Genomic DNA, 17,192 nt, shown 5'->3' with positions numbered 1-17,192 from the left:
ACTTTAGGTGGTTGATTCAAGTTCCAACCTTAAATGCTGATGGTCGTTACTCTGGTTATGCTCTTTTTAACAACTTTTTTTTTTTTTTTTTTGGCTAGTTAGAGTATCCAGAAGTCCACAAGTATCTGATTATTTTCTTAGATATGTAGTTCTCTTAACAAAAAATAATAATTACAATGAGAAAGTCCCCAAAGATGGTCTCTTGTGTTTCAAACCTAGGACCTTATGAAGCCTTACACAACACTAGGTCAACCCTTTGATTTTTTTTTTTTTTAATTTTTATTTATTAATTATTATTTTTAATATTTTAATTTTAAGCACAGTAGCTTCTTGAGGATTTAAAACCTATCTCTTTTATCAACTAATGCTAGCAACATAAAAATATTTTACTGGTTACCGAAGAGATTAAAAATTAGATTCTTGCCAAGCTGCAATTTAGAGTAGGAAGACTTCCAATAGAGTGCGATCTAGGAAGTTTTGCATGCATGACTGTAAACCACTAGTTGATAAGATCACTAGTAGAATGGTAGAATCCAATGTTGGTATTCTAAACACCTAATTTAATGCCTTTTCTTTTAGAAAGTTCAATTTAACAAAATTTAATAAAAAGAAAAATATCTTTAGTTATTGACCCCAAAAAAAAAAAAAAAAAACAAAAACAAAAAGTCGCAAATACATAAAATGTTACAATATCCTTCTATGAGTTTTCATATTTTGAAATCATCACATGAAAATTTATTATCAATTGTTATTATCTATTGTCAATGTGGGTAGATATGACCATTTTATTTTATTGAGTTTGTATAACATTTTTATTTTTATGCAATTGTCACTAAGTATTTGTAATTGTTTCTATAAAAATAGTTTAAACTAAAAGGCAAAACTCATCCCACTTGCATTGTATGAATTATTGACTAATACAGCCACACACATCCATACATCAATAATATACCAAGTGTCTACCTAACTAATCAAATGCTTGAATCTCTCTTATGAATCTCATCTCATCTTTCTTCTCTATTTGACCATCTTGATATCTTTCATTCTAAGAGTAAAAATTAAGTGTTTGTTAGTGTGGTGGGCCTTTTTATGTCTTGGGCTGGATTGCTCCTGTCGTACTACGGCCCAATGATTCTAGGGTAGGAGAGTTGGGATTGGCTTAATTAAAACTTACCTTAGGCTAGCTTGTGCGCAAATTAGAACCCCTAGTATGAATCTTGGTGGAGTTGCGTGCCCATGGTAGGAAATGCTATCACAAAAAACGTTATAACAGGAGAAATATAATATAACAGGATAACTAAAATGTTTTAACGAAAGTACTTGCTACTAACAACGATAATGCTTAAACAATTCTACAAAGGGAAAATATGATAATATAATTATGACAGGAGTAAATTAATAACAAGAAAACAACATTAGTCCTTAATCAATCATAACAAAAGAAGGAAGAGGACTAGTATGCTAAACTTGGCTCCTTGGCAGATTCAAGTCCAAGAAGGGAACCAATCTCCAATGTGGGTAACCTCACAGGAGAATCCTACCATAAATATTACTCACTTTGAAAAATGGACTTAAGTGGCTTAATCTCGGATTCTTAACTTGCTAGAGAGTGGGCTATTGAGAGGGAGAGAAGTGGGTAGCCTACTCATGCATGTTTTTCACTCCTATCACTCCTATTTTCTTCCTCACTCTCAATTATCTTATTTTCTTTGTTTTCTTTGTTTCCTCTCCTCTACTTCTCTGTTTTTCGTGTTCTCTCTCATTTCTCCTTGTTATTTATTATGCACGGCTAGGGTCTTTTTATACTACCTATCGTGATAAGATTTACCATTTTTACCCTTCAACTACTTTTGGCCTGTTGTGGGTGTCCTTTCCTGATTGCCTACTAGTCTGTTGGTTGCCTAGCCACCACCACTGCACTGCGTTGACCGAGCCATGCCTCATTCCCAGACAAGAGTCGTTTTTGTTTTTGTTTTTGTTTTCTACTTCTCTTAGCACTCCTATTCGGATAAGGGCTGGGTTTCTCTCTTACCAACCCTTATAGTATGCACCTAGTGATTCTAGCTCACGTTTACCTCTTTTGAGTGGTATGTCATTCTAGTAGGATATTTCTCCCAAAAGAGCTTGAGCGGGAACCCCAAAATAGGCTTCCCCCTTTTCCCCACCGCCAGACCACACCCTCTTTTATCTCAGACCCCTGACCCACCTTCCTTGTATTGGCTGGGTTCATGTAAGTAGTGTCTGAGACTTGTGCATGCTCCACTTCCATATGAGGCACCACTTACATATGAGTCTATTGCTTTTCTGGCGTTCATGCGTTTGCCATTGCCCATAGATTTGTCTGCCTTTGCTGTATGTTTGGTGTTTGTTTAACTTTTGTGGCATGAATGAGTTTTTAAGTCTTCATTCTTTGTATCTCATTTCTACTTTGGACTGGGCATTGCTTGGGTGTGGGCTTTCTCTTCTTTAATTCGGCCCTTGTCTCCTTTCACTTCTGGTCCATGGGCTAGCTGGTGATCCTGTTATGCCACTGCGTTGTTTTCGCTATGATGTTGTTTACCCTTGTTTACTATACCACTTTTGGGCTTGTGGGCTGAAGTGTCTGCCATGCTAGTTTTATGTGTTATTCCTTCTTTTAGTATACACTGCCCAATATTCCTGCTGGGTCAGTTCATATAACATCTTGGGCTTCCTCGGTCCATTTTATTCCTTGGGCATCCTAGGCCCGTTTCATTCTTTGGGGCATCCTTGGCCCATTTCATTTTTCCTGCTTCTTACATTCCCATGAGTTCTTGAGTCTTCATTCTTTGCGTCTCATTTCTTCTTTGGATTGGGCATTGCTTGGGTGTAGGCTTTCTCTTCTTTAATTCGGCCCCTATCTTCCTTCACTTCTGGTCCGTGGGCTAGCTGGTGCTCCTACCATGCCACTACATTGTTCTCACTATGATGTTGTTTACCCTTGTTTATTGTACCACTTTTGGGCTTGCAGGTTGAAGTCCTTGCCATGCTAGTTTCATGTGTTATTCCTTCTTTTAGTTTACACTGCCCAGTATTCCTGCTAGGTCAGTTCATATAACATCTTGGGTTTCCCTAACCCATTTTATTCCTTGGACATCCTAGGCCTGTTTCATTCTTTGGGGTATCCTTGACCCATTTCGTTTTTCCTGCTTCTTACATTCTCATGGGCTTTTTGTTGTGAAATTTTAAAGTACTCGCAAGTATATGAACCGTAACGAAGTATAGTTTGACAAGAACGAGGTCGAACCCACAAGGACTTGAACGAACGCAGGAAAATTAATCAAATCTTAATCAAATTAATCATAATTTAGTTTAATAAAAATTGGTTATTTGCAATTATATACTAAGCAAATAATTAAACTAAGCAAAGATATAATATAAAAGCAGTAAAGAGATGTTAAAAATCTAGAGAAATGAATTAAGGTTTTGGAATCCGCCTTGTTAATTTACATCAACATATATTTATGATCATTAATTTTTTCTAACTACTGCTTGATAATCTAGAAATTAATCTTGCTATCATGGAAAATATTATCATTAAAACTTCTATTTAAATATCTAAAGCATGTTCTTTTTCGCTTCTAAAGTATAAAATCAAATCATCAATTGTATCCGTAGCCAAGCAAATCACAAGAGATATCCAATTTTAAAATAAAAAAATAATAAATTAAGCATTCAATTAATTAATACAAATCCTAAATCATGAGAAACATTTTAGTTAATTGATATGAAGTAAGAACAATTATAATCATTAAAGAACAACTATTGTGGGAAAAATCAAATCACATAAATAATACTGATAATCCTCAATAATGTTTCATTCACAACCTTAATTATAAATTTAGCTACTCATAGTAATTGAAAGAAAACACAAGAATAAAATACTAAACATTAAGCTAGACAAATAAAATAAAACTAATTGTCATGGAAGAAAACCAAATATAAAATGCATGAATTACCTCAAAATAAGTATGATAATGCTTTCTAACAATGATATAAACATGCGAAATTAAGCTATTATCAATGCACATCACTTTTACTAAATCTTTTGGGCTTCCTCGGCCCAATTACCACATCCTTTACCTTTGGATTCATTGGCCTTTGAACTGATCCCATTTACTAATTCGTTTCTTTGGGCTCCTCCGACCTGTTTTTGATTTCTTTCTATTTCTTAATTCTTATGATTCTCATGGGCTTACTACTTCATTCTTTGGGGCTCCCTTGGACCCATTTGCTTTCTTTAGGACCTTTTTTACTATTTTGTAGGCTTGTGGACCATTATTCCTGCCATTCTGGCCCAGTGGTCTTTACTTTGCTATTTTCTTTTTTCTCTCTCTTTCATATTATTGGGCTTCTTCTGCCAATGGATCCTTTTGCCAAAAATGGGCATCAATAGTTAGTTATGCGTATGTGTATGATATGTGCATTATTATTATTATTTTGTTATAAAGTAATTTGTGTGAATTGTGATGTGTGTGAATATATGCATATATAGTGTAAACATTATATAACTTAATATAATTTAATAATTAGGAAATACATAGGGTTTGATACAAGTATATGTATTGTTATCATGTTATAATAATTTTTTGTTATAAAGTTAGTGATTTGAGGAAAAAAAACATGGTAAAGTTAATATGTGATCAGGATGCGCAAGATTTAAGCCACGATGTGCAAAAATATTTTTAATGATAAATTAAGTAAGTAAAAAAAATATTATATGTATATATAATATATTTTTTTTAATAAAAAGTCAGAGGGTTCAAATGAACCCCTTGATATACATCTAGCACCGCCCATGCTCAATCCAACATTCTCTAGTAGGGGGGGTACCCTTATGGTCACGCCCATAGGGATGAGTCACAATAGTCGCCTCTGCCCCTCTTTTTTCTGGCATTAAAAAAAAAAAGTACTTGAGGGTCTAAGAAGAAAGAGTTCGAATTACAGAGTTAATAACATGATGTAATTATCTCAAAAAAAAAAAAAAAAAAAATTCTTGGGCCAACCTATTCATATTACCAAAGAGAGCAATCAAAATGGTGTATTAAAAGTTTTCAAAAAAAAAAAAAATGGTGTATTAAAGGTTTATTATTAATGCCTATTTATTTGTCAAAGAAAAATATTAATTCCTATTTTTGTGGAAATGCACAATAGAAAAACTAGGGCAAGACACTAGACATGTGATTAGAAATAAAGTAGGGCAAAGTGACAATATTTTTCTATGGAATGACAATTGGCATCCTAGGGATCCCGTTTTATTAAAAAAACACAAGGTTACTGTTCGTTGCTCTTTAGGCCAATGATGAGATGCCCCTAGTTTTGCTGTTTTAGTGTTCAATCCATTATGAAATTTGAAAATTTTTAGTTTCTCTGTCTAATTTATATTTTGTAAATATAAAATAAAAAATATTTGAGTTTTAATTCATAATATAATGCCACATCAATTTGTACGTCTTGCAAACTTTCATACTATAATATTATTATTTATTAATTTTCTATTCCATATTACAACAATTTCAAAAAAATACAAAAACCATCAAACCTTATAAAAATTCACCTTTTAGTACACACAAAATTTTTACGTTTTTTTTAAATTTTAATTAATTGAAAATGGTGTAGAATTTATATTTATTTATTTATTTTAGAATCTAGAAAAAATAACAGTCAATATATATATAAATAAATTTTTTTTGGGAAAAAAAAAAAAAAAAATGAAAGCAGCGTTAGCTTAACGCAAACGCGGGGTTCAGCTTAAGCTTAACGCAAACGCTAACCGTAAACCGCCTTCTGCGTTCTGCCCCTATTTAAGTCACTCTCACTCCAACGCTTAAACCCTCTTCTTCTACACACACTCTCTCTCTCTCTCTCTCTGCGTTTGGGGTTTGAAATTTGAATTGACATTCTTCATCCATGGCTTCTCGATTCACTGGGGCTCCTCTTTCCTTTGTCATTTACACTTCTCCTTCTCCATCTCAAGAAGAAGAACAACAAATTGGGAGTCCGACGAGCGTTCTTCCTGTTTCGTTTTTCTCATCTCGAGAACAACAAAGTCAAATTGGGACTCCATTTACTCCTCTCAATGCTCCGAAAATCATGAACCCTACTTTCTCCATCTCTCCAATCTCTTCTGCTGATCGGTTCAAGTTTCGGGTGCCGTACACGACTGATGAGGATGTAGTGCTTCAGAATCTTATCCACATCATTCGCTCTGTTATGATGAAATCAAATTCTTCATCGTCCCAAACCCTAACACCTGCTCAGAGGCTCTTCAACTCGCTTGATCTTGTTCAGAAAAAGGTCACGCAGCAATTGGAGAGAATTAAAGAGACCCCCACTTTTCAGATGGGGGTCAGAGATAAGAAAATTCGAATTTTGATGTCTATGCGCTAATTCTTATTCTTATTACAACACACGCTGACACGCACACTACACTACACCAACAGTACCATAATTCACTCACCAAAATGGGATTTTTTTTTTTTCAGAAAACCCATCAAATACTAACTTCAAATATGCATCACTTTATGGAAATCTAACATAGTGCCTATTAGATTTCTGATAATTTCTGTGTTGTTGTTACTTATTGCTTTAGGTTTGGTTGTCTTGGTCCTCAAATAATACAAATTTGTTGTTGATAGGAATGTCTAACTGTAAGGATTAGATTCTTTTTGATTTACATTATGAAACATAAGTACATAACTAACATTTTGAATAATGGGTTCTTATAAAATTTGTGAGTTTAGAGTTAATTAGGAATCTAAAGTGAGTTTCATTATCTTGTTATTTCTGGCTCTGGATCAGGTTTCCTAACCCTTTATGGGGCAGGTTGCACTGGCCAATTTTGGACATACCAAATTCAAAGTGACCCAAACATTGTACATTGATAACTCTAGCTTGGTCTGCCCTTGGAGGCTTTAATTTCAAAATTAAAATGATCTGCAAAATTCTTTTTTTCATGGTTAACATAGTCTTTATATCACCCTCCTCATCAACAGACTGATGTTTATTGGTTTTGTCTCTTTATTGGTGCAAATCAGAGAGCAGGCTTGTTTACTGCAGTTTTCTTTCTTGGTTGTATGTTTTCATTGGTTGAATAGGATAACAGTGATCTTCTACAACTAATTTGGCTCTATTTATCTTACATGTGAAACTTATTGAATATTTGACAGTCAGGCCCTGTATTGACTACTAACGGTATATGCAGTACCAAGGTGAGAGGCGGGCTTGGGGGAATATTTTTTGACGATCTAAATGACTGTAATGAAGAGATGCTTCTTTCCTTACTCTTCTTCTCAGCAGCAACAAATTGGGAGACCCAAAACTCCTATTAGTGTTACTCCCATTTTGTTTTTCTCATCTCGAGAAGAACAAATTGGGAGTCCTGTTACTCCTGTAAATGCTGCTAGAATCAGGCGTTATATGTTGATCTCTCCATCTCCAATTCCAATCTCGGCTGATTGGTTACAGTTTCTGGTGCCTTACACACAACTGATGATGCTGTAGTGCTTGAGAATCTTATCATCCCTAGCAACTGCGCAGAGACTCTTCAACTCACTTGATCTTGTTGAGAAAAAGGTCATAGAGCAATTGATGAGATGATGAGTGGAGTTGATGAGATGATCTGAACACGTAGTAAAACATGCTTATATCTGTCAGCTAGCTATGAAAGACAGATAATTGAACAGAGAAAGATTGGCTAAATAGGGATATCAAGGAGATCGGTTATGTATTTCTGTACAGGGATAATGTCTTAAGATCACATCTACGTTGGTTTTCCTATTTCCTGAAGAATATGGCAGTTTTGAATAGATGCCTCGCAACCAGACAGATTAGCATTTGAAATGATGAGTTCAAGCGAAAAAACTGAGGCAAAAATCTGCAGAAAGTTATCTGCAAGTAAGCATGGGAAGCAGTTTACCATGTGGGTATCGAAAGAAACTTAAGAATTCATTTTGTGAATTGCAAAACTGACTCGAGGGTAGTAGTTCAAGATGTGAACTTGAATGTATAGAAGTTCCTTGTGGAGAATTCTCTTCTTTGTGTTTGAATCTTGAATGTATAGAAGCAGTTTGTTGCCTGATAAGGCAGCCAGGCAGGTCTGCAGCTAGTGCTGCTTGTATTTGAATATTTGTTGCTTCATTGTGTTGTATGAATAAAATTTTTTAATATAAAAAAAAATGTATGCATTGGTTTGCTCAAAATGCCTTTAATGTCCATGATATAGTAAATTTTACCATGAATTTCATGAGTTACTACTGCCCAACTGCCGTGCAGAATAAATTAGATGCTTGCATCTCGAATCTTATTGTTTTGCATGGAAGAATACGGGTAACTTGACTAAAAATAGAATTCTGAACAACCATCATAAAAAGTAAGTCATACTTTATTCAATATATCAGACACAACTCGAGTAACTTGTAATCAAGCCATACAAGATTTCTCCTAACAGAAAAGTTTAGTAATTAGCATATTGAGTTCCCACATTAAGCTTAACCATTTTTCCTCTACATAAGAGTACATCTCTTCAAATTGATGTAATTAGCATAGTCTTTCATCTTTTCAGACATTCTCCTTACTCTGTAAAATCATCTTCCATATCAAACAACATCCATATCTCATTCACCCTATCATCAAATTCAAATGGGGAATTGTACTGTGCAACGGTGTAGACTGATGTGTGATCAGCTCCATGGCTTTTCTCAATGGCAGCAGACCAAACCGTGTCAACAAGGCTGGCTTGCAAGGCAGCAGCTTCCACTCCAACATCTGAGTCAGCCACAAATCCACTGAATTGTCTCACTGCTGCATACACAGGATTCCACCTTTGGACTTGAAGGCCTTTGGCTGGAGGTGGGTTTGCTTGGTTAACTTTTGGTACATAAAAGCTAACAACAAATGAGGACTCACATAAAGGTCCATCACTAGGCGAGACTTCAGAGAGCACTGGGGCTGTCATCTCTATCTTCTCTTCATAATTGTTCTTTCCTTGAATATAGTCAAATAGCCTGCCAGAAGACAGAAACAAGACTTCAATTTCCTAATCTGGTTTAACAATATGGAGATAATTGAATCCAATGAGAGCCATTTAAGGAACAATGGTCCATGGTAAAAGCCTAAACAAATCTGTTCTCTCTAGTTCTAGGTTAATGGAAGCCGGTTATGTAAATGTTGATTACCTAATTTTTAAGCTTAAGCCTCTATTCACAGACTTTTGCAAAGGACAAAGTAATGCAAATTAGACGAGGACAGGTTGAACTAGTGGTGAATCTTTGTAAGAACAGGTTTAAACGGAAACGAAAAAATTGCCAGGACCAGGAACATGTTTCAGTACAGTATACATGTCATTAGTCCTTAGTAGTTATAGTCATAACTGCTCAAATGACAACAGCTCCAGTGCTGTTTCTAAATTCATGTCCTAAACCAAATTAGTTGATCATACTTTTATAACAACTTTGTTAGGTGAACAAGTCAACAAAATACTTACCATGTCTGATGCAATTCAATGGAGTCACCTAATGAATAAAGTTATATAGGAAAATGATTCTAATGCAAGAAGCTAACAGACAAGCTGGAATTAATATAATCAAAACTTACTGTAAGAAGCCAGTTCTGGTAGCTTCAACCAGAGAAATGTCTTGAATGGGAGAGGTTGACGCCCACACCGTGGAGTTATAGCGACGAATTTCATAGCCATTGCCAACATGAATCACATCATAGCTGGGGCACTCTATGCGGCTACATGTCGGTGGTGATGATACCCCTTTGCTTATCTGCTTATTACTAGTCTCTGAACAAAGACCAAAGTGTGAATTTAAGAGGATGCTCAAGAGGATTGAAAGCTTGAACAAGTTGAAAGCAGCCATGGAATTGGAGTACTTCATTGTGGCCAACAAAAATAAATGCAGATGAAACGAATGGTTGCTTTTAAAGAGAATATGAATGTTTTATAGCCACTTATTTTATACATGTCGACTTTTTAAGATAACATGAAGAAATATATAGAGCATGGTATATCCCATCTCATATCCATTGCATACCACCTTCTAGGAGCTTGTAATTGAAACTACAAATCTCCCATTAAAAAAAAAAAAAAATGAAACTACAAATCTCTCTGTTCATTTTTACATTAGCATTTTCTAAAAAATAGTCATTTTTTAGAAAAATATCTAATTTTCTTGTATTTGATAACTAACTGTAAAAATAAGCCTAAAAATGTAAATTGCCATTCCACTTTTCTTTGTGGTGTGAGATAGAGTTATTTTTCAAAAAAAAAAAAAGGAAAAATGAGTCATTTTATATAAAATATTCTCTAGAAAAATATTTCATTTCTTTGTGCTTGGTAACAACATTAAAAATAAGTTTGAAAACGTGAATCTTTACTAAAACAAGATGTGAGATAGAATTGTTTTTTGAAAATTTTTAGGAAAAAATAACTTCTTAAAATTAAATCATAAGTTTTCTATTTATCAAAATTATTTTCCTTTAACCCATTTTATTTACTGCTATCAAACACAAGAAAATTTGAAAAATTTATTTATAGAATTTTAATACTAAAATATATCCTAATATCTTTCCTTTTAAAAAACCTGTCCAAAGTCGCAGCTAGAATTTGGTGAGAAAATGGCACTTTTATTTTATGTGGCTATAGGAAGTTGTAGTGGCATTTATGTGCCAACGGCTCATATGAGTGCACGTGGTCGAAGGGTTATCTCAATTTCGGCATCAAATCCATAAGACCTCGCAACTGTTCCAAATTACGTATAAGTTTCATTTAACTTTTTCTTTTTGTACTTTGTGCATAATAATGGGCATTACGAAGATGACGACATAAACGGGGGCCCCTTATACTTTGTACTTCCATTCGGTCGGGTCGGGTTCTATTTTACCATGACTCATGGGGCAATTGCAAAAATAATATTTTTATATTAATTTTTATTACTTATATTTATATTAATTAAACTTATACAATGTTTGGTAATTGTTTTTTTTCTTATATTCTGTTTCCAAAAAAATTTTTCTATTTTTGAGACTAAAAAATTTGTTTGGCAATCCAAAATAGATAGAAAACAAAAACTGTTCTCAAAACTCATTTTGTAAAGGAAATTAAAAACATGTAAAAGACTGTTTTCAGTTTCTAATTTTCAAAAGTCAATGAAAAAACGTATTTAATTTAATGAATCTGTCTTATTTAATGTGTTAGCATTAGAGTTCAAATCCTAGTAACAACATATTAAAATATTTTCTATTTTTTTCTTCAAAATACTATTTTTTTAATTTCAACTAACAAAACATGTTTTTGATTTCAAAAATAAAAGAAAATTGTTTTTTTTTTCTTTATATTCCCAAAACAAGTTTTTGAAAATAGAGAACAAAAACTGTTATCAAACATAATCATTCATTGTGTTTTTTTTTTAAATTAAATTTTATCCCATAACTATTGCTTACGAAAATATTCGCTTATATTAATTTTAATGTTTGTCTAGATATCATAGAATTTGTAATTTTCTTTTATATGTTGTGCTGTTGCAAAATTATTACCATATATATCTAAAATATATGCTTTCAAGTAATTAAGGTTTAAGCATACATTATGTCGTTTAGGGTTTTGTAGTTTAATTAGGGCACGTTTGGTACACTGTAATGATTATTACATGAGAATCGGAATAAGTATTACAAGGAAGACATTAAGCTGGAATGTAATAAGTATTACTATTCATTAGTTTGGTTACTATTTAGGAATAGAATCCTGAATATACATCCGCAATTTAGTAGAGTAAAAAAAGAAGGTGTAATTAAATAATTTTTAAGTCAAATTTCTTAAAATACACTTATTTTATGGTGTTCAAAATAGAGCTAATAATTAACAATAAGGAAAATTTATTATCTTTCCTTTTGAAGATGTGGCAACTAATGGCTTTTTAGGAAATTTTTTAAAGAAGTTATTACATAAGGTGAAGGAATAAATATTCAGTACTTTTGATAAGGAATAGTTATTCCTCATTTTGAAGAATAGCTATTCATAAAGAATAACTATTCATTGTAATAAAACATAGTCAAACAACCGAATAGTTATGCCATAAGAATATCTATTATATTACAGTGTTTATTATAGTCTACCAAACATGCCCTTAGTATTTTTAAGTGTTTCTTGCAAAAACATCAAGAGTTCAAATTCACCCATCTTTATTGTTATAACTATCAAAATAAATATTTCTAAAAAAAAATAACTATAAAAAAATAAATAAATATACAATGTTCTTTTTAGAATAGCATATCTAGTCTTTTGTTAGAAGTAGTGCACATAAAAGCTAAATAAAATGACACTTTACCCCAAATTTGAAGACTTAAAAAAAAAAAAAAAATTGCTTTCCCCTGGACATTCAATTGAAAAAACTTTGTTAAAGTAATATTTAAAAAGCTGTGTACTAAAATATACTTTGTTTAAGAGCAGGTTTACAAAATAATCATCTATTTCAAAATTAAAATTCATTTTTTTAATTTTTAGTTATAGTGTATTTTAAAATATTAGTATACATTTTGCTTAATTATTTTTAGTAGGTTGTGGAGAGATTTACCATTGCAAGTGTTATGGTGCTTGATAAATTTTGCATTTTTATTTTAAATTTATAAGTTATTTTTTATTAATCATGGTTAAACTTTTGTAAAAATATTTAAATAGAAATTTAGAATATTTCATTACTCATATAAACAGAATGGAGTAGAGTGTTAATTTCTTCATATTTTAAGAAAGGGGAGTTTTTTTTTTTTTTTTTTTTTTTTTTTTTTTTTTTTTTTTTTTTTAAGGTTTGGGATGAAATGTTATTCCTCTAGAGGAATGTAATTATCCCAACAAAATAAGCTGATTGATATTTTTGCTAAAAGTACTATAGCAAAAAAGAAAAAAGAAAAAAAGAGAGTAGAACCCTTTAAATATCATTTTTGAAATAGGTTTTCAAATTTTTTTTTTTTTAGGTCTTACTTTCTCCATTGGATAGAGCTGACGATTCCTCTCAAGGCTTACGCTCCTTTTATCCATCGCCTTGAATCTTGATCACCTGTCCTTATTATTAGGTAGTGGGCTTTCACAATACCTGCTCTCCTTTGAAGTTTTGGATTAAATGATTCAATTATCACTCATTTATTTTTGCCGATCGTTAAGAGGCTTTTACTTTTGACAACAGACTAGTAAGCATAAGGCCCAAAAAGTCAATCCAAAGCCTACTTCTACCTCACTATCTATAAAGTTGAGAACCGAAAATAACGGTTAAGTTCGGCCTGCAAAATTAACCTCCAGGGCCCACTGATTTTCCTAATAGAAAAAGTTCCAAAATTTAGCCCAAGAACTCATCAATGGGACAAAGCCCATGAAGTGCCCATGAATTGGTTTAGTCTAAATAAATAGGCCTTATTATTAACTGGGACAACAATCAAGTAGGATAGGCCCACAAGTGTTATATAAAAATACCCATGGGCTTTTGTTATGTGGCTGGTCCATAAGGCATGAGAAAAAGGTTAGGTCAGTAATAGAAACACTATTGGTCCCTTATTTTGGTATTAATAGGTTATGATGTGTAAAATAATTTTTGTAATTTTTTTTATTAAAAAATGACACATCATTAAAAAAATTACAAGTCATTTTTTTCGTTAGCCACATAAGTAATACCATTAATAATAGTTAATAGAAGGATTAATATTACTCATTTTTAAAACTTGAGGGATTAATAGCATTTATTTGAAATTTAAGGGACCAATTGTGCTTGCAAGATAAACTTTAAAGACCAATAATGTAGTTTCGTCTAATAAAACTTTAGTACTCACACAATCACGTAACATACTTGAAACCTCATTTTGATAATTTAATTGTCAAAACAAGGAGGTGGCATTCAAATTTTAGATATTTTCGAAACTTCAAGAGATGCCAAACATTTGATCTACAAGACTCTTGGCTCCTTCTTGAAGCCTCTTAATTCTCATATATCTCGGAACATAGGTTCATTCAACAAGTATATAAAATGCATTTGTGAGTTCTAGAATACACAAATAGGGATACTCATTTCTCCTTCAACTCATTATTTTCTATTTTCCTTGTTCTCTTAAAGCTAATGTCTAACTTTTCTTAAGCTGTGAGAGCTCTATCTAGCATTATTATTATTTTTTTGTCACATTGGTTGCATGATTGAAAAAGACACCATTAGCCTTCCTCATCCCTTGTGTGGATGCAAGTAGTGGATTTGACTTCCCAAACTTAATTCAGGGCCATTAAAAAAAGGTTTATTAATTTGTAATGTGTGACAAGAGAGCAGAAAAGACTTCAAACACTAATCATTTTATTTACGAGTGCCATATGAGCACGCCTTAATGAATAATAAATTTTCAATATTTAATTATAATGCATATTTTTCTTTTTAAATGCCAATAATTCTTTTTTCAAAAACAAAAAAGGGTCAAAAATTCATTGGCTTGCACGCCCAAATTAATTGCGGTTGTTTTTGTTTTTTATTTATTTTATATTTTAACTTTATTTTTTTAGAAAATGATAAAAAGCCTATTTAATTGAACATTTTAAAAAAAAAAAAAAAAAGAGTAAAAGAAAAAGGAGGAGTAGAGAGTACCCTAGAAAGTAGAAACGGCCGGTAAATTTTAGGAAGGCGGCCACCCAAACGGAGCTGCCAAAAAAGCATCGATATTTCATATTGATGGGTGAATTCTCTCCTCCATTACCTTAGCAAAATTAAGGTAATTTTTCATTATAAGTAGTCTGTATGTATTAAGCTGTGCTTTTGGGCCCTAAATTTGCCTTTTCATGATTGTACTTTTTCATTTTTTTTTTCAGCTACAATTATGGGTACCTGAGAATTCAAGATTACGCCAAAAAATCTCATTGCAGAGATTATTTTTATTTTTATTTTTTTTTATTTTTTTATTTTTTATATCATAATGGGTTCTTTTTATTGTTTATGTTTCTGATTCTGTTAACAGTATATGATGGTTTTGATTTGATATGCATTTATTTATCATGCAATTTATGCTCACTAGTTTTGAGTTAACCAGTTTTCCATACCCCCTATTTGTTGTTATTCTTCTCTGGTGCACTCAACTTTTACTCTTGGAGCTTCTATTAGAGAGCATTAATGTCTTTGATGTGCTGTTATTATTGGGCTGGAGCTAAGTAGATGTTTTAGTCTATGGTTTGGCTTTTGAAATAAGTCCAATCTTGTATTTTCTACTGCAGCTTATTAGTTCTTTGTTTCCTTTTTTATTTATTATATAATTTTTTTTTAAAGTGATGCTAAAGATACTACAAATTTGACTTTAATTTATAAATTCTAATGCTGTTGAAGTTAACAATCATGTTCATTGCAGTTTTATAGTAAACTTGGTAGTAATTCTAGCATTACCCTTTTAAAATATTTGTTGGAAACTAATTGGTTGAAGTCTGTCCTGACTGTATCATCTCAATTATATTGGGAAGATCAAGGTGTTTTCCTGATCTTTATGCAGTTATGCTTACCTTCAATGTTCACCATGCCATAAAGAAGTAAAACTTTCGCATTTATTTTTATCAGGCATTCTCTTGCTAATCTCTAGTTATATGCAAAGAATTCTTACTTTCTTAGATGGTGAACTAAACCAACCTCACCATCCTCCCATTTCTGTAGAAGAAGGAATTGCAATTTGAGCTAGAGCTCATGCGGTAGTGTGGGGGAAATTGAATATCTTTGTATATTAGGGAAATAAAACTTTGTTGCAATGGCAATTATCTTATAAAGGTAATTTTGGTGTTTATTTTTCTAATTTTTATATGTATTCTTATGTCATGTTTACTTTGCTCCTTACTGAGGAATTATGGAAAAATACCATTGATATTATGTATATGGTTGCAATTGTGAAAAAAGGTTTTATTTCTCGTCAAAAACCCAATCTTTAGCTCTGAGACAAGTAGTGTCTCTCAAGTTCTGAAATGACTTTCTGGAAAGGTTACTAGTTGATGCATGATACTCTGGTTTCTTTATGATGAAATGATTGATCATTGTCATTTAAATTTTTGCTGGGTTTAACTTTTGATTCTCTTTTGAAGTGTTATCAGTTAATAGGAAATTAATCTCAAGACTTTAGCTGACTTGTTGCAACAATGTTATTTCAGGCGGATCATATTTCATCATTTTCTATCCTGGCCTTTTATTCTCTCTCTCCTATAGGATGGATTAATCTGTGAACTAACCAAATTTCATCTATTGTGTTGAGAATTAAGAACTATATGATTGCTTACTTATTGAAAAAAAAGCTATACGATTGCTTAAATGTCTCATCTTTTTGGTTCCATTGCCCATTTTAAAGTATATCAAGTCTAGTTAAGATGCTTTTTAGACTCCAAATCTCCACAGGTTTCAGTGATACTCCTATATGTTTTGATTTCCATTATTTCCATAGCAGAAAATACCTTCTCCTAGCTTCTTAATCTTAAGTAATTTTTATGTGATGAGAATATGGGGCCTTACTTGAAAATTTGATGTCTTATTCATTCTATATTTGACTAAATATGAAGCATTAAGCAATTCTCGTGCTGCATTATTTATTGCTGTTGGTTATATCCAAAATTTCACATTCATTATGAATCCTAATTGCCAGGATTGAGAACTGGAGCACTGGATGTACTTATCTCCTATTGGACCTAGATGTAAAGTTGGTTTTTAGTAACTAATGTCTATTGTGTGGAGCCATGTGCTTGATACTTTTTATTTTTTATTTTTCATCTAGGATTTAATTTCTATGTGGCGAAAGGAAAACAGAATACAAATTCAGGTCTCCAAGTTATGTTCTGTATATGTAAGTAAAAATTTTGCTGCTACTTTTTTCTGTTAGCCTTACTTTTGCTTTTATATCATCATGCGAATGGCAGACCATGAGGAAACAAAGTGGCAGATCGTTGTCTCATGACTGCCCAGCTTACTGCTGCAGGTGGTTATGTGGCTGTATATGATGTTTGCCTTACTCATCTGAGTGTCTTCCTTGCTAGATCTTTATCCATTTCAGTTATTGTAAATTGGAGAAATTGGATAAAATTGTTTTTACTTGTACCATAACCTTAAAAATTCGTTAGATTATATTTATATGTATATAGGATATGATATTGGATGCAATGTCAGTATGGAAATAAGATGTGGGGTTTATGA

The 17,192-nt window shown here is 32.4% G+C and overlaps 2 protein-coding genes and 1 long non-coding RNA gene across 3 annotated transcripts; 2 read left to right on the top strand and 1 right to left on the bottom strand.

Annotated features, from left to right (window-relative positions):
• The first annotated feature begins 5,820 nt into the window (after positions 1-5,820).
• On the top strand, positions 5,821-8,213 carry LOC115987740 (protein POLYCHOME-like). The gene has a single exon (XM_031111332.1). The coding sequence runs from the start codon at positions 5,929-5,931 to the stop codon at positions 6,406-6,408; it is 480 nt and encodes a 159-aa protein (XP_030967192.1). The 5' UTR covers positions 5,821-5,928; the 3' UTR covers positions 6,409-8,213.
• A 167-nt stretch (positions 8,214-8,380) lies between these two features.
• Positions 8,381-9,976, bottom strand: LOC115987986 (heme-binding protein 2). The gene is made up of 2 exons (XM_031111603.1): positions 9,613-9,976; positions 8,381-9,023 (listed from the first exon to the last, which is right to left on the bottom strand). The coding sequence occupies exons 1-2, from the start codon at positions 9,897-9,899 to the stop codon at positions 8,591-8,593; spliced, it is 720 nt and encodes a 239-aa protein (XP_030967463.1). The 5' UTR covers positions 9,900-9,976; the 3' UTR covers positions 8,381-8,590.
• A 4,621-nt stretch (positions 9,977-14,597) lies between these two features.
• LOC115983989 lies at positions 14,598-17,192 on the top strand. Its single transcript, XR_004090328.1, has 2 exons — positions 14,598-14,754; positions 14,852-17,192. It is a non-coding gene; the product is annotated as an uncharacterized LOC115983989 (long non-coding RNA).

Source organism: Quercus lobata, chromosome 4, assembly GCF_001633185.2.
Source record: "Quercus lobata isolate SW786 chromosome 4, ValleyOak3.0 Primary Assembly, whole genome shotgun sequence".
NCBI lineage: Eukaryota > Viridiplantae > Streptophyta > Magnoliopsida > Fagales > Fagaceae > Quercus > Quercus lobata.
The sequence above is the reverse complement of the archived record's forward strand: the minus strand, read 5'-3'. Positions and strand labels throughout refer to the sequence as shown.